At 37.1% G+C, this 18,365-nt stretch overlaps 1 protein-coding gene across 3 annotated transcripts in view; it reads right to left on the minus strand.

The window, feature by feature from the left end:
* The window catches only part of LOC125259363 (A disintegrin and metalloproteinase with thrombospondin motifs 2-like), a 196,322-nt gene that overhangs the window by 20,065 nt on the left and 157,892 nt on the right, over window positions 1-18,365 (minus strand). For 2 of the 3 annotated variants that reach the window (XM_048176979.1, XM_048176981.1), the window contains exons 6-15: window positions 10,123-10,279; window positions 9,782-9,887; window positions 8,710-8,853; window positions 8,494-8,626; window positions 7,372-7,401; window positions 3,534-3,647; window positions 3,293-3,438; window positions 2,958-3,133; window positions 1,698-1,831; window positions 1,502-1,622 (exon numbers count right to left, since the gene is read on the minus strand). In XM_048176979.1, the coding sequence (XP_048032936.1) occupies window positions 1,502-1,622; window positions 1,698-1,831; window positions 2,958-3,133; window positions 3,293-3,438; window positions 3,534-3,647; window positions 7,372-7,401; window positions 8,494-8,626; window positions 8,710-8,853; window positions 9,782-9,887; window positions 10,123-10,279 (1,261 nt within the window). The remainder of the gene's footprint in view (window positions 1-1,501; window positions 1,623-1,697; window positions 1,832-2,957; window positions 3,134-3,292; window positions 3,439-3,533; window positions 3,648-7,371; window positions 7,402-8,493; window positions 8,627-8,709; window positions 8,854-9,781; window positions 9,888-10,122; window positions 10,280-18,365) is intronic. The other variant, XM_048176980.1, reaches the window with a different exon arrangement.

The raw sequence follows: 18,365 nt of genomic DNA on the forward strand, positions 1-18,365 counted from the left end.
ATCCCTGAAAAACAACCCCACACCATAATCCCCCCTCCACCAAACTTTACACTTGGCACAATGCAGTCAGGCAAGTACCATTCTCCTTGCAACCGCCAAACCCAGACTTGTCCATCGGATTGCCAGACAGAGAAGTGTGATTTGTCACTCCAGAGAGCACGTCTCCACTGCTCTAGAGTCCAGTGGCGGCGTGCTTTACACCACTGCATCAAAAGCTTCGCATTGCACTTGGTGATGTAAGGCTTGGATGCAGCTGCTTGGCAATGGAAACCCATTCCATGAAGCTCTCTGCATTCTTGAGCTAATCTGAAGGCCATGCGAAGTTTGGAGGTCTGTAGCTATTGACTCTGCAGAAAGTTGGTGACTTCTCCACACTGTGTGCCTCAGCATGCGCTGACCCCGGCATGCGCTTACATGGCATACCACTTTGTGGCTGAGTTGCTGTTGTTCCCAATTGCTTCCACTTTGTTATGATACCACTAACAGTTGACCGTGGAATATTTAGTAGTGAGGAAATTTCATGAATGGACTTATTGCACAGGTGGCAACCTATCACGGTACCACGCTCAAATTCACTGAGCTCCTGAGAGCGACCCATTCTTTCACAAATGTTTGTAGAAGCAGTGTGCATGCCTAGGTGCTTGATTTTATACACCTGTGGCCATGGAAGTGATTGGAACACCTGAATTCAATGGTTTGGAGGGGTGTCCCAATACTTTTGGCAATATAGTGTACTGTATATATCGTATAGTGTTATGCATGCCTGATGATAGAACTACTGGATACTGTAGCCCCATTTAGGTAGTGTCTCCTATCAAAATATTCCTTGTTTAATGACTCACACTTTGGTGGACATCACCTTCTCATAGAATGCAGTGTGTGTTTGTTATATTTAAGTATAAATAGTCACAAACTGCCAGCTTACTCCCCTCATGCAAATGAGTTTGCTTTCCAACAAAGTAACTTTCCCACTTGAGAATTTCTCATTGGTTATCTATTAGTTAATTATCTATTAGTCAAACTAACTCTGATTGCACTGTAACGATTGCTCTAATTTTGCTGTACTTTGTATACTGACAATCAAGAATCTTGAATCTTGAATTTTCAGTAGTAGCAACTAACGCTGTCGCGCCATCACACCAACACTCTCTAGAGAGCTTTTCCCAGGTTCATAGAACACTCGAACTATGATTGCAGTGCAGAATTGCAAGAGATGCTCGACTCTAAAGCGAAAGCTTAATGTGCAACTAAACACGCTCTTCCTTTATACCCGCTTCGCAGGGTGAAGTGCACAATGCAAATCTCGGGTGCCAATGTCCATTGGCTCGTTTAGTTTACACTCAAAGGTGATTGGGCTCTCAGGCAAGATCCTTAGGAGGTAGCATAATTATGCCAATGTTTGGAAGAGCCATTGTGTCTGGATTGTAAGCTTATGATGCCTTAAAATGCGGCCTCCGCTAGGTTTTGGAAGCAAGCCTACATGTGTGCTAGGAAGACGTACCTTTCTTCTCTACAAAGGTGAAGTTAAACTTGTGAGTCTTGCACTTGGTTCCGTCTCCCCCACAGACGCCACACTTGTCTTCCTGAAAAGCTGATCCAACTACATTATCACAGCCCACTTTCTGAAGGGAGAGAGACACCATAAGCAAAAGGGAACAAAGCACACACATTTACAAGAGGTACATACAGTTATTCACCTCACAGTCTCCGTACACACACACACTGTAGGGATCTTTGTAGGAGCAGCGTGTTCCAGTTTCCACCAGAGTCTGCATGTTGACTACAGCTCGCGTCTCTTTGGATTGACAGTACAATTTGCAGCGTTGCTTAGCTATGGAAAACAAGAGAGATCCCTGAATGATGGATTGAGATATACAACAAAAAGATCAAATGCATATTAACGAGGATTGAAAAGATTGTGAACTCTTAAAAGAAAACAGCTTCCATATGTTATCTGTAAAAAAAAAAAACCTTGATTAAGTGTGAATGGTCTACTATAAATGCATTTTACATTATATCATCCCAGACGGATTCCCAACATTGGTGTGTATAATCCCAAAACTAGACACTTCAGTTCCAGAAGTATATTTTAAGTCCAGCTCAATTTCCCATAAAGACCAAACATTATCCATGAACAATGTGATGGCTGCTGGATACACCAGCAATTTAAAAGCATTTACTTGCACTCTGTATGTGTGTGTGTGTGTGTGCCTCATCTAAGTCAAAGTATATCCAAGCCAACAATTTCATGGTATGAGACATAAACCACAAACATTCTTCTGTGAATTACTCTGTTCAGTCATAATTGACATGACAGTAATAAAAGACTCAAAAAGTCCCTCTTTACATGACCATTACTTTGGATGTAGTTGTGTTGATAATAAAACTAAGGCAGATGTCCACAGCGCTAATGACACTGGAGGGATTTCATGTTCTCACTGATGTCATGAATGGTGTAGAAGTACACATTGAAAAAAAAGAGGGGGTTTTGAGTGAAATCATATTCTCATGTGTGCCCACTGTGTAAGCGAGAGCAGCTGTGTGGAGCGATGGATTACATCAGCCCGGTTGTAAGCCTGGCTGACAAACTGATCTTGATTGTGCAGGACAGGAGTGAGAAACTATTTGAATAAAATGTACAAATATAGCAATAGATTACATAGTGTTAATTTGTTTTTCTATTTGGCTTTGCTTATTGCACAGAAATTCACTTTCAGAGAGAGAGAGAGAAAAAAAAAAGGTTTGTATTAGCACATTAAGGGTATTTAGTTCCTTAAGGTTTCAAGGTAAGTATTGTGGTCCAGATACATTGTTGGTGTACTGTACTGTTTTAGGGTAGTCTTTTATTTAAACTTTGTGTTTGATGTTGTATTTGTGGCCAATGCTCTCTAGCTGTTTTGTAGCTCAGTATCTGTTGTCAACTCTGTACAGTCTGTGAAGTCTTCTGTATTACTTACGGTCAGGGTGTTCATAAGGCAACCAGTGGTGCCAGGTATTCTGGTACTCAAACTTGTTGTCCATCATGCTACATTGCTCGGCTCTGTAGTCGTGGTACGGGTCCTTACACTCATGTGTATTACACATTTGGAACTGATAGCTTGGGCCGGAGCAAGAACGTCCACCGTTAGCTGGACTGGAGGAGGTTAAAGAAATTGGAAAAAAGAATTAGTTACATGTGAAAAATTTAGACAGACAGGATAGATAGATACATAGATACATAGATAGATAGATAGATAGATTGGATGGGTGGGTGGATGGACGAATGGATGGATGGATGGATGGATGTACACACCGTGGACTGTCACAAGCTCGGGTGCGAAACTGTAGTCCCCTTCCACAGGGGCGAGAGCAGGAGCCAAACTCACTCCACATCCCCCAGCCTCCATCCTGTTTTATGATGTCTGGAGTCAGCCACACACAGTGGCCTTTAAAACAGTGCTGAGGGGGGAAGAGAACAAAGCAAACAAATAAATACAGAGTGAGTGAGTCTAATGCATCAGGACATATCTGCATTAAAGGGTGAGTGGTGGTACCTTCCCATCTCCACATGTGGTACCATCAATGGGGGGTCCTTTTTTGGTCTTACAGAAGAAGGGGTTGTCTGGGTGAGCACACCAAAGCTGCTTACAGGGGTCAAATGAGCGATACTGAGAAATAGAGGAATAGAGAGAAGAAAATTCATTCTCAACCTCTCACACACACTCTTGAATGAGATGAATCTTACGACAAGATGCAGCTGGTCAGATAGTCACAAGGCTAGAATCTGAAGGACATAAGATTGGGTAAATATAGTAATGTTTGTTTTTCTGAAATGTTAATTGAGTTTCTTTTAAAGGTGCAATATGTAAGATTTCTGCCCGCTAGAGGTCGCTAGAGGCCTATTCAAAACAAAGGCGTAGCTTGATGACAGCAAGTTTGAGCATGGAATTTTGGGACATAAGGTCTTCACCTCACAGCCGGTGGAAACAATCAGGATAGGACTCAGGAAGAAATCATGTTCATGGATAAGATTATTAACGTTACTGCGTTACTGTTGTGGGAGCTGAACGAGGTCGCTTGAGCGATTGCGCAACACACGCCTCACGAGCAGCGGAACTTTTATTATGCCACAGTCACCGGCGCTGCTTCTGCTTTTCCAGACATGAGTATGAGGTAACGCTGCTCTGTTTATCATATTAGATACATTTGAGAGTGTTGAAAATGTAATAATGTTACTCTGTGCGTTCGCTCGGCGGATGCTGTGAGACACTTGTTTGAGACACACTGCAGTAAAATAGATCCATTTTAGAATATCATTAATAAATGCTGGATGGCTTGTGTTGATAAATGGCATGCAATTAATTTTAAAACGTATTGTATGATGGAGAAAATTCTGTATTACTGTTACTAAAAATAAAGCTGCATCTGATTATGCTATGTTAGCTACTTGACAAAATAGTGTTTTTCTCTGAGGCATGGTAAAGCATGATACTCGCAAAAAATCAAGAAAATTAGATTTAAACAATAAGACTAAACGTGTTGAGCTATATAACAACAATTAGTTTTCTGTCTATAAACGTAACCAAACAGTTGTTCCCTTGCCTATTATACAATATACTATATTAATATATTATATTAAAGCATCTTTGGTGTTTCCATGGTTTTTACAAAATAAAACCGGAAACCGAGGGTAAAGTGGGTATGACGCAGTTGACAGGTGACTCCTCACATGTCCCGGAGCCTTGGTTAAAATTTACAAATAGTTGGAAATATTTGGGATATTGTAAGTACTCAAGTGAACAAAATATAAAACACTGGCCTAGTGGTTTTTGGATATTTTACTGCAAAAATCTTACATACTGCACCGTTAAATGTATTACACAATCAGACACTTTGTTTCTATAATAGATAATTATAGATTGTATTTTATTCATTAATGTAATATAATATATTAGCTATGGCATGTCACAATTATTTAGGTATGATGAAACAGTATGATACATTTTCAGTAATGGACAGGTTACATTTATGTAACAAAGCAATCTCATGCAGGCAAAACAAAACAATGACGAAAAACGGTTTTGTTATGATACAGCTTCTGACCAAGAGCACAGGTAGACAACAGAATGCTGGGCAGTGATGTGACATGGCCTCAAATGCTAAGCAAAATCTCTCCTTTTTTTTTCCTCCCTTGGAGAGGCGTAGTAGACAGGACCAGAATCTCTGGCTGTGGTACTAATGATGACACTCCATTTAGCAGGATCCTAAACCCAACAAGTGTTTCAAACACATCAAGACACTAAGTGCAAAATAATGGCTCACAGTTTTCAGCAGTAGCCAGCTGGCTGCTTCCGTTATCTCAGTTTGAGTATTGTTTAGAGTTTGCCAAGCTAAATAGCGAAAAATAGTGCTAGGCCAATAGCTAGAAGATTATTTAGCACCTGAAGAGATTTTTAGACATTTCAGGGAACTGTATTGTGATTAAACTTGCTCCAGTCGGCAATCTATTCATGGATGTCTTTTTTTCTGATGAATGTAGAAAACTCAATGAAAAGTCACCAGACTGCAATGACCTGGTTAACCTGACATTAAAGGGATGTTCAAAGAAAGTCTGAGCTGTATTGAGAGAATCTGTGGCATGCTTTCAATTACCACAGAAAATCATTTTGTCCCTCATTTCGAAAAACGAAATCATGTGTTCACAGTAGTGTTTTTACAATTTAAAGGGTTAGTTCACCCAAAAATGAAAATAATGTCATTTATTACTCACCCTCATATCGTTCTACACCCGTAAGACCTTTGTTCATCTTCAGAACACAAATTAAGATATTTTTGATGAAACCCGATGGCTCAGTGAGGCCTCTATTGCAGAAACGTCACTGAACCTCTCAAGATCCAGAAAGGTACTAAAGACATATTTAATTTACCTTAATATTATAAAGCGACAAGAATACTTTCAGTGGTTCGGAGTAGGGCTGCACAACGATTAATCGCGATTAACCGTTTGCAAAATAAAAGTCTGTGTTTACGTAATAAATGTGTGTGTTCTATGTAATATATAAATACACACACATACATGTATAAATTTAAGAAATATATGCATGTATAAATAAATAAATATATTTAAATATATTTTATACTATATATAAATATAAATATTTTATATATAAATATAACATTTTTCTTAAATATATATATATATATATATATATATATATATATATATACACATAATTATACACAGAACACACACATTTATTACGTAAACACAGACTTTTATTTTGCAAACAATTAATCGCGATTAATCGCTGTGCAGCCCTAGTTCGGAGTGCCAAAGTCACGTCATTTCAGTAAACGAGGCTTTGTATATGAGATCCAAACCACTGATTTGAAGATTTGAAAAAAGATTTGTAGGGCTTCAAAGCAGTGTTTTGAAAACGGCCATCACTAGATACTGTTGAAAAGTTAGTATTTTTTTATTTTTTTGGCACACAAAAGGTATACTCGTCGCTTTATAATATTAAGGTAGAACCAGTGAACTCACATGAACTGTTTCAAATATGTTTTTAGTACCTTTCTGGATCTTGAGAGGTTCAGTTACATTGCTGGCAATAGAGGACTCACTGAGCCATCAGATTTCATCAAAAATATCTTAATTTGTGTTCCGAAGATGAACGAAGATCTTATGGGTGTAGAACGACATGAGGGTGAGTAATAAATGACATAATTTTCATTTTTGGGTGAACTAACCCTTTAAGTCAAGGGGCAAGGCATTCCAGAGAGTTTAGAAGCAGAAAAGTGCCCCTTGTGTTTTTGCTGAAGCAAATATATTAATTCTTGCATACAAAAAAAAAAAAATAAACAAACAAATAAAATGTGTTATATAAGATGTAAAGTTGTCCAAAACACCCTTTAAGTGGTGAGACTACTGTTCTGGTTGGATGAACCTCCAGAATATGCATTAAAATATGTAACTCCTCTGTGTGGAGCTCGTTGTAAACAGAACTTTGCAGATGATTGAGCATTCATGTGCTTATATTGCACATATATGGATCAATTTGTGCATTTCTGTACACAGATCTTGTCTTTATTTTTAGAAACTGAAGGACAAGTCGAAATTATTTAAATCATTACATTTGTATTGAACTCAAGCATTCCTTTAACTTCATGTCACACAGGCTGTTAAATTCATGGGGGGAAAAAAACTGTGCCAATCAATTCTGAAATGAGGAAAAGACGACTGTGGGTTTAGTATCCCGCTGCGTACATGTCTGCAAAATGACAATGAGTTCAACACCAACCAATAACATGTAATGATTAACAATAAGACCATCTGAATTGAACCAAGTTCAAACGAAAGAGGCCACATTGGGACTGAGGAGAACACCTTACCTGGGCTCCTGACGGCCCCACCTTTTGCAGCTAAGGGAATGGTTTAACAAGACAGTGAAGTACAGTCCAAGCAGTGGTGTTCAGCTGGAATTTCATTTTTTAGAGCAGAAATGATTCTTGAAATCATTTTTATCCAGTTTTGTTAAAGCAACATCAAGTGATTTCAAACTCGTGCCATCTGGTTTTGATTATCTGATCAATTTTCGCAAACAATATAATTAGCCTCACATTTTCTCTCAGATAGATGTTTGACATTATTTTGAAATTTATGTTTTGTTGTGATTCTGGAATTTGTTTTATATTGACACATCTATATAAAATAAAACCAGCTGATGTGGTGTGAAGGATTTTTAAAACTTGGTCCTTTTTGGTCACTAAAAGATGTGTTCACCCAAAATTAAAAGAAGTCACCTTCATGTAAACCCATATGACATTCTTTTTTTTTTTCTTTCACAGAACACATGTTTGAAAGGCTTTCAAACATGCAAAATTATGAAAAAATTAATTGAAAAGATCCCACCCAAAAGCACAATTCGTTAATGAATCAGTGCTGCTTCTTTAGAGCTAGGGCAGATGACAAAATGTTCAGTAAAGACTTAAATTTCAGTCTGTAAATCTTGCATTATGTCAGAAGATTTGAAAAAAAAGTGCTCAAGTCATATGGACCACTTTTATGAAATTTTTTATTAAATGTGCTTTTGTGTCCTTTCTAAAGCCTGAATGGAATTTTTTTTTTCAAAATCCTGCTTTTATGTTCCACAAAGAAAGAAAGCCATATGAGTTTGAAAGAGCATGTGCGTAAGAAATAGTGACAAATTGAACATTTCCGGTGCACTATTCTGTTTAAGCTTTTTCCCTTCAGCATGTACAGTACAGATATCAAAACTCAGTCACTTAACACAACGTACTGTGTTACATTCATAATGCATTATTAGCATGTATAACACATAATACTGGGTCACGGCAGTCTACGGTGAACCCAATGACCACAAATGGTGATTGTTATGGCAAGCTGATGGTTGTCAACAAGAATTATACATGCTTGTAGTGATTATACAATCTCATAAAAATAATGCATTATTTGAATGAAAAGGCCTGTGCGGCACTTAATTCAATACTCACCGCTGTGCACATCATATATCCGGCCCCAAAATCAAAGCGACACTGTTGGTTCATAGAGTAATCCAGCCCAGGCAGCTGTGGAAGCTCCTCCCACGTGTGCTCGAACGGGTCATCACGGAGACAATCATATGAACTACAGAGGCAGAATGAGGTGGTATATAATCCAGTATAGTAGAGTTGTGATTGATTGAGTGCATATGTACATCTAGTACTCACTGCAGGTAGCGGCCGAGTTCCTGTTGACTGCAGCGGGACCAGTGGAACCGGTGGAAAGCAGCCTGCACCAGTGGGGCCATGATGCTCCCCATCTGCACCTCATCTCCACAACGGTTCCCCTGCCCATCATGCTCCATTCCCAACCTATAACACACATATACATATATATATATATATATATATATATATATATATATATATATATATATATATATATGTACACAAAATACATTTTATTCACAATTTATTAATGGAATTACATAAATTTGTTCCTGAACCAATTTTTTTTTTTTTTTTTTTTTTTTACGAATTGGTTGAGTGAGTGTATCAATGATTCAATCGTATAGGCAGTCACTTGCTGTGCTCCTGAATGAATTTGTTTTTTAACTAAACGGTTGAGGAAATCATTCAATGACTCACCCATAAAAACAGTGGCTGCTTCTGAAATTGTATATTCTCTGAGTAGATACTTTCTTTGAATAAGTAATTACTTCACTAATGTTAAAAAGTATGTTCTGTATAGTATGAATGTAATTTGGAGGCCCTACATCCGTTGTCATATGACCAACCAGCATCAGTTGCATCACTTCACTTCCGTCCCATGGCCTCATGAGACAGTAAAATGTACATTGGATGCACATTTCAGAAGGAGTAAGTTATCTGGGTACTTTTTCACCAACTGTTGTATGAATACTGTGAATAGGGACATACTAATCTTTTCACATACTGCTTTTCGCTAACTGTATAGTTGGGAAGTATACAGTTTCGAATGAAGCCAGTCACTTGTTTAATTTATGATTTAATCAGTGTTTTAAACGAATCGGTTGTGAGCAATCCAATTTACTCATTCAGTCACTTTTTGCCATCTACTGTTTGGGCATTTTAATGTAACTTGAAGAAAGAGTCATTATAAAATCCCCACTACTAATAGACTAATAAGCAATACAAAGAATGGAAAGTCATCTGTTCGAATGCTGCTCAACCAATAAGATTCAAACACCAGAACTAACTGTTGTGTGAATTAAAATATACAAAACAGCTTTTGGCAAGCAGGGGTGCAGGAGGTACTCACACATGGCCGGTTTCATGCGCCACCACAAAAGCAGACGAGAAACCATCCTCATGATTGAGAGTGCAGCTCCGTACGGGATGACACATGCCTGTGACAGGAGCGTAACCTAGCAACACATAAAAACACCTGACTGAGTTTGTCCTCCTCACATCTTCATCACTATAAACACATTTTTAGCTCTTCTTTTCCACTGATCTGAGGCCTGAGGTCAAGATCATTTCAAGATCATTGTAGCATGTTCTTGTAGTGTGTGTGTGTTCATGTTTGAATAATCATCTGCTTTTAATAGCAACTCTGGAAGTTGATGATGCTGTGTTGGTGAATGTCTTTGTGCATTTTACCCTGCATCCCCGTGGGTCCAAACTCTTGACGAGTGAGAAAGATGGCGTGATCGTGGTATTCTTTATCATTAGTGTCCTTCCTCTGCTGTTCGAAAGCCCATCGACACACATTCTCCAGACTCTGAGAAGGGTTGCCCAGCTCAATGAGACTCGTGGACTGAAAGCATACATGAGAAGGATGTTACACTCAAAGCTAAATTTTGATTTCGGTATTGGAATCTGGTGAAGGTGTGAATCAATCCTAAACATCTAAATTAAGTTGTAGGTTCAATACAAACTATTAAAGGGTTAGTTCACCCAAAAATGAAATTTCTGTCTTTAATTACTCAAAATGTTGTTCCGCACCTGTATCTTCAGAGCACAAATTAAGATATTTTGATGAAATCCGAGTGGTTCTTTTTTTTATCCTCCATTGAAAGCAACAAAATGACCACATTCAATGTCCAGAAAGGTAGTAAAAACATTGTTAACATGCATGTGATGCTGAAGCAGAAGCCGGCCAATAATGAGCCAGTTTTCGGACGTAAACATGGAAACACAGCACTGCACCAACTGCTTAACAGACTGACAGGGAAGAGGAAAATTGTTAAATAAAGTCATTATTTTTGTTTTGTTTTTGCACAATAAGTATTCTCGTCGCTTCATAACATTAAGGTTGAACCACTGTAGTCATGTTGACTATTTTAACGTTTTTATTACTTTTCTGGACATTGAATGTGGTAATTTTGTTGCTTTCAATGGAGGATTAAAAAAAAAAAAAAAACAACTCAGATTTCATCAAAATATCTTTATTTGTGTTCTGAAGATGAACGAAGGTCATGGATGTGGAACGACATGAGGGTGAGTAATTAATGACAGAAATTTAATTTTTGGGTGAACTAACCCTTTAAAGGAACAGTACATCAAAAAATGTAAATTCTATCATAAAAGCAACTACTATTAGCTTTACATTTGTATTACACTCTAAAAAATGATGGGTTAAATATGGACAAACCCAGGGATTGGGTTGTTTTCACCCAACCATTTTTTTCAACCAATTTTGGATTTATTTTTTTAGCCAGCAATATAGTAATATAGTAAAAGACACATTTTTGCTCATCCCTAAATAGGGGCAAATTTGTGGGGTATTTTAAGATGAAACTTGACCAGACCAGAGACTTACATTACATCTTGTTAAAGAGGGCATAATAGGTGCCCTTTAACCCAACCTGCTGGGTTAGTCCATATTTAACCCAACTTGGGTTGTTTTTAACCCAGCATTTTTTAGAGTGTACATCTTGTCATTAGGGTTTGGAAGGACATGAGGATGAATAAGATTTGAAAGTTATGAATACTGATGATTGTTACCACCTGACCTCTATAAGTATGTGCACTACCATTCAAAAGTTTAGGGTGTTAAGATTTAGACGTTTCTAAACAAAAAAACTCTTATGCTCACCATGGCTGCAATTCTTTTATCAAAAAATACGGTAAAAACAGCAATTATTGTGAATTATTATTACTATTTACAATAACTATTTTCTACATTAATATATTTTTTAAAATGTAATTTATTCCTGTGATTAAAGCGGCATTTTCAGCATTATTACCCACACTCTAAAAAATGCTGGGTTAAAAACAACCCAAGTTGGGTTAAATATGGACAAACCCAGCAGGTTGGGTTAAAGGGCACCTATTATGCCCTCTTTCACAAGATGTAATACAAGTCTCTGTGCTGGTCAAGTTTCAGCTTACAATACCCCTCAAATTTCCCCCTATTTGGGGGTGAGCAAAAACATGCCTTTTACTATATTACTATAGTGCTGGCTAAAAAAATAAATCCAAAATTGGTTGAAAAAAATAGCTGGGTAAAAACAACCCAATCCCTGGTTTTTTCCATATTTAACCCAGCATTTTTTAGAGTGCAGTCTTCAGTGTCACATGATCCTTCAGAAATAATCCTAAAACGCTGATTTGGTGCTCAAGAAGCATTTCTTATTATTTTTGACATTGAAAACAGCAAAAGCATTCATTTGAAATAAATAGTTCAACGGTATTTATTTGAAAACGAAATATTTTGTAATAGTATAAAGGTCATTACTGTCACTTTGGATCAATTTAATGCATCCTTGCTGAAAAAATATAATTTATATAATTAATTTTAAAAAATGGATCCCACTTTATATTAAGTGGCCTTAACTACTATGCACTTACATATGCACTTATTGTGTACATACATGTTTTTACATTGTACTTAAAATTTAAAAACACCTGCATGTAATTACATCTGTAATTAATTTCTGTAATTACATTTATAATTACACTGTTGACCCTTCCCTTACACCTTACCCCTACCCTTAAACCTACCCATACCACCAAAGCTTTACCTAACCTAACCTTACCTGTATCCCACCTCAATAGCAGCAAAAGTGTTTTGCAATTCAATATGAACCCAATAAGTACATTGTACTTATTTTTTGATGTACGTACATAGTAGTTAAGGCCACTTAATATAAAGTGGGACCAAAAAAATGTATCCCAGACTTTGAAACAGTGGCATATAACCACAAGACTTAACAATTATATGTTAATATGAAAGTAGTATAATGGAATCGTATGCTAACATTGTCTCTTTAGTCATATCAAAAAACTTGACCATTTAAAGGGTTAGTTCACACAAAAATGAAATTTCTGTCACTAATTACTCACCCTCATGTCGTTCCAAACCCGTAAGACCTTTGTTCATCTTCAGAACACAAATTAAGATATTTTGATGAAATCCGAGAGGTTTTTTTATCCTCCATTGAAAGCACAAAATTACTATCATTCAAGGTCTAGAAAAGTATTAAAAACATTGTTAAAATAGTCAGTGTGTCTACAGTGGCTCAACCTTAATATTATGAAGCGACGAGAATTCTTTTTTGCACAAAAACAAAACAAAAATAATGACTTTATACAACAGTATTGGCCGGCTCGGTTCACGTGAGCCAATACTGAGCCGACGTTCGGACGTAGAACCTGGAAGCACTGAAATGTAAAAAGTGTATCAGAATTTGTTGAATAAAGTCATTATTTTTGTTTTGTTTTTGCGCATTAAAAAGTATTCTCGTCGCTTCACAATTGAACCACTGTAGTCACATTGACTATTTTAACAATGTTTTTAATACTTTTCTAGACCTTGAATGATTTTGTGCTTTCAATGGAGGATAAAAAAAACCTCTCTGATTTCATCAAAATATCTTAATTTGTGTTCTGAAGATGAACGAAGGTCTTACGGGTTTAGAACGACATGAGGGTGAATACTTAATGACAGAAATTTCACTTTTGGCTGAACTAAGCCTTGAATACTAGTAAACTTATAGTATATTTCATATGAAGTGCATCTCACGCACTTGCCCCTTAGACATCCAACATAATTACATCACTGAACACTGAAAAATTGTTGTTTGTTATTACTCTGAGGGATGAATCGAAACTATTTTCTGCGGTCAAATAACAGATGCTGAACCCAGACTGTTCCTTTAATCAGAGGACGGACTCCTAAACAATTACGTCAACACAAACTACAAAAGCACGAGACAACTGTTCAACAATCATTTAGTATCATTACCATCCTTTGATGTTAAAAGTACTGAACAATCCAATCAATATAATTTATATAGTGAAACTGAACCGTTTATATAATAACAAAAGAAAAAACGGCAGCCATGACGCTGTTATTATTGCATCATTTCACACTCGTGTGAACACAGATGTAAACATTGCTCTGGTTTTCTTCCGCAATCTGTGCAGGGAGATAAATGTGAATGCGAAGAAACATCCAGACAGGAATGTGCGGCTGTATTTTGATGACGTGGCCACGAGAGCCATTGGAAGTAGGAGATCCTTTCCAGATGTGTGTCCTGAAACCGCCTCTCTCACTCCCTGTGCCTTATTTTACGTTGCATCAAGGTCATGAACTCTGAGAGCTACGCTGCAATGTCTTCATCAACCAGTAGAGGGAGGCTTCACCATTCCAATGCCTTGCTGTGCACCATGGGAAAGAAAGAGGGTGGTGGGAAATAACTCAACTCAGCATCATTCTCAGCACAAGTGCATCCAGCGCTTTATTCTCTCATTACACTTCATTTATTTGTGACTGATGATTTTTATGCAGAAGGTTTGTGCGCAGGCAGCAAACTAATGTAAACTAGTTACTAAACACACGATTTATCTTCACTTATCTACATTCCATCACTGAGATGTTTGTTGATAATGTCATGAAGGGTGTTTCTTGGGATTCTGTACACAGGAGAGTTTCTCTTGTTGTTCTTGTTAACGGAATACATGACAGACGTGCAAGCACGCTCATTAAAAGAACTACTCAGTATCTTTATCGTCTCTGTGATCCGCCGAACACACACGCACACACACTTAGACACACGCGCGCTCTGTAGATTGATGCTGGGTGTGTCGTGTCAGGGTCTCTTTATCTTTTTCGGCGCTAGGTGAGGGGAAGAGCAGAACAGATGTGCGGAAGAGACTGTGATGTTGGAACCATGTTGGAGGTGCGCGGGGTCACTCGGTTGATCGGTGCGTGCCGCTGCCGGCAGCAACGGTTGCCACAGTAATTGGGAATGATGGACAACCTGCTGGCAAGACGGGCGAGGCTGCATGCTGATTGGGGCTGAGGCGGCAGGGGAGAGGAGTGGGTGTGGAAGAACCAGGCGTTTGTGCAAGAGCGAGAAAAATAGGGAGGGAGAGGTGGAGAGAAAAAGATACAGATGGAAAAAGATGTATATCTGTGGCAGTGCTATTGAAATAAGTGGAGATCTAAAGTGATTTGAGGATGCGAGTGAGTGTGAATAAGAAAAAGCAGTGGAAAGTGAAAGAGTGAAGTTAAGATAAAGGTTAACAAATATGTAATGAAATTACTAAAATGGAACAACTGCATTAATGTGTCTCTATTTAACAGGAAGTAAAACAGATAATCCTGTACTACACACACACACACACACACACACAAAAAAAAAGAGAAACAATTATCATCCCAGGACATCCCCACCCTAAGCATACATTGAGTTATGATAGCCATGAATTGGGTTCTGTGCATGTGTATTTGTTTTAATTACATAATATGTTTGGACAAACTAGTTTTATAGGCTATTAGTCATTTATATTTAAAGCACTTTGGTTATTTTGTGATTTCTGTCATGACAATCCTGTAAGAATGTGTTAATTTTGAAAAATATGCATATTCACTCGCATTCTTGAAATGTACTCGTATGAACACAGCTTAAAAAGAAGACTATTCTGGCCTAATAGAAATTAATGCTTGCTCTATTATTTAGTTTTAAAACAAATGTCCAAAAGATTAACAAATAAATAAATAATAAATAGAGAAAATAAATGGAATCTTGCATAAATAAAAAGCTGGATGGATACCAACATGTGAATGTGAACAGGTGGATAACTTTTTTCATTCAGTAAGAAGACAAATAAACTACACTGGAAAATGTGCATCAAAAAAGTCATGTGACTTTACCTCAAGTCATGTGACTTAACACACTCAGAGAAGAAAATAAAACATTTTTGCACCAATCCCCCACTGGCAGTAAAGTTTTTTGTTTTGTTTTTTTCTCTTGAACACATACTGAAAGTTGGAAACTGGTGTATTCGTGAAATCTTCTTTAAATATTCACAATTTTTGTATAAAGTAAATACACTATTTAGATGGAAACCATGGTTATAATCATTAACTAAATCTATTAAAAACATGTTTGTTAATTAAAAATAAAGTTGAACTTTAAAAAAAAAAGCAGAACAACATTATTAAAAATTAAACTAAAACAAAAACTGAAATTATAAAAATAAGAGCTAATTCAAAATGTTAATAGAAATGTTAATATATGTAAATAATACTAAAATAGCAGTGATGGAAACATTGTTGTGACCCGAGTTCAAATCGTGCATGCAAATTATCCACAAACTAAGTATCAGGGATGCATTCAATTGCATTTATTTTGTGTCTATGCCATCTACGCCAGAATCTGCCACTTGGACTTCAGACAGTCGGTCTGGATGATGTCAGGAAGTTTTTTTTTTTCCTCTTTAAAATCATTGTATATTTATTTTGTATCTAAATTGGGTTTAGACAGCCAGCCCACAAGTCAACCAACCCATTGGGAATGTCCCGGTGCTCCCTGTGGCCACCACATCCCAGAATGGAGTTAAACAACATTTTAAGTCACAGTGAGAGGCAGATGAAGCGTGACCAGCAATGGAATGGAAAGGAAACCAGAGGATGTATGAGCACAGGGACAGAGATGAAGAGAGAACTGACAGAGAGAGAAAGAGAGAGAGAGAGAGAGCGAGAGAGAGACCTGTGTGTCAACCGCTTGATGAGTTCATGTGGGACAGTTTGCATTTTAAGAACTTAATCCTGGAAAGACAAGGCCAGAGGGACAATCACCACAAATCAGTGCAGAAAACGCCATCTGCCTGACCTGCTGCAGACCTCTGTCTCTCCATCTCACCTGAAACCGCACATAATCACCATGTAACCCCCCACACTATCTGTCACTGAGGAAAAATCACCATTTATCATAATGTCTGGGGGTGGTATAGTGTCTCAGTAAGAAGAGCAAAATTTGAGGGCACCATAGCGTTGTGAGCTATTCCTCCCGCTGGGTGAACTGACATTTGTGGTAATGGTAAGCTCCGTCGCAGATATAGAGAGGTGATGGATTGTCATGTTTAAGTGGCTTAAAAATATCTTCCTCATGGGTTACACACCTAGATAGTACTTCTGGAGAAAAGATCCTGTCTTCCTGAACCTGATACTGATTAAATAAATGGTGTAGGTGTTAACTTCACAATTTATTAAGATGTATTTTTCCAGATATCATATTCAGACGTTCCCTGAGGAAAATTGCTCTTTCAAAGCTCAGTTGTGTTTGTCTCAGGAATGTTACATTTAAAGGTGAAGTGTGTAATTTTTTAGTCACTAGTGGCACCAAACAGAATTAATGTCACTAAAAAAAATAATAACTTTTCTAAACTCGCATTAACCTATGGGAATTTAACCTATGACAGGCTTAATTAAATGTCAAACTGGCATGAGAGAAAGTATTCTAATAAAAAAGAAATGTACATACTTGACCTAAAGTAAAACTTTTGTCTTTTGTACCCCCTAAAAATCCTTAGGAAAAATAAATGTAGAAACAAATGAGACAATTAAGAAATATCACATTAGCAAAAGTGAATAGTTTTCAGCACGATTGCAAGTGTGATATTGCTTTTATACAGTTCAGTGAACTTAATGAGTACTTAATGAACTTAATTGAGTAACTTACATTTTAGACACAATGTTGCCAATTACTCAAAAGGTACAAAACAACAGCAAAAAATTTTGTCTCTGAGCAACGCACAATAGTGGCTTTCCTGAAAGAATTGGCGTTTTTGAACAAATCAGTTGAATAAATGTTTGAATGACTCACTCATAACTGAATGAATGAATCACTCACTCACTCACTCATTGATTCATGTATGATTTAATAATTCAGTTATTTTGTTCCTAAATGTATCAGTATTTGCGAACAAACTGGTTAAGTAAATAATGCAATGACTCTCTCATAAAGGCAGTCACTTGTTTTGTTCCTGAATGAGTAAGTGTTTTGAACAAATAGCTTAAATTAATGATTCGAAAACTCAATCATACATGATTGATTCAATCACTCACTCATCGATTCAATGATTCATGTGAATGATTCAATGATTAATGGGAACAAATCAATGATTCACTCGTAAAATAATCAAGTGTTTTGTTTCTGAATGAATTAATCAGTATTTATGAACAAATTTAGTATTCAATGACTCAGTCATTAGTCACTTGTTTTGTTCTGGAATAAATCAGTGTTTTATTCAAATAACTTGAATTAAAGTGTTAGTTCACCCAAAAATTTACTCTACAATTTACCCTCAAACCATACTAGGTGTATATGACTTTCTTCCTTTAGCCAAACACAATCAGAGTTATATTAATAGTTTCCGGTGCAACAGCCATATGCATTCGACATATTCGCGTTATAACATAGTCATGTCGAGGCATAGAAAACCATTGCATTGTGTACTATGTTGCAGAAGTTAATGTTTTTTGGATGCAAGTCGAATGCGTATGGCTGTCACGCAGAAATCTTGTAATTTTACTTTGTAAATTTTAAATAAGGATATTTGTCTTACACAAACGCATCGATTCGCTTCAGAAGGCCTTTATTAACCGCCCG

This window comes from Megalobrama amblycephala, linkage group LG23 (assembly GCF_018812025.1).
Source record: "Megalobrama amblycephala isolate DHTTF-2021 linkage group LG23, ASM1881202v1, whole genome shotgun sequence".
Lineage (NCBI taxonomy): Eukaryota > Metazoa > Chordata > Actinopteri > Cypriniformes > Xenocyprididae > Megalobrama > Megalobrama amblycephala.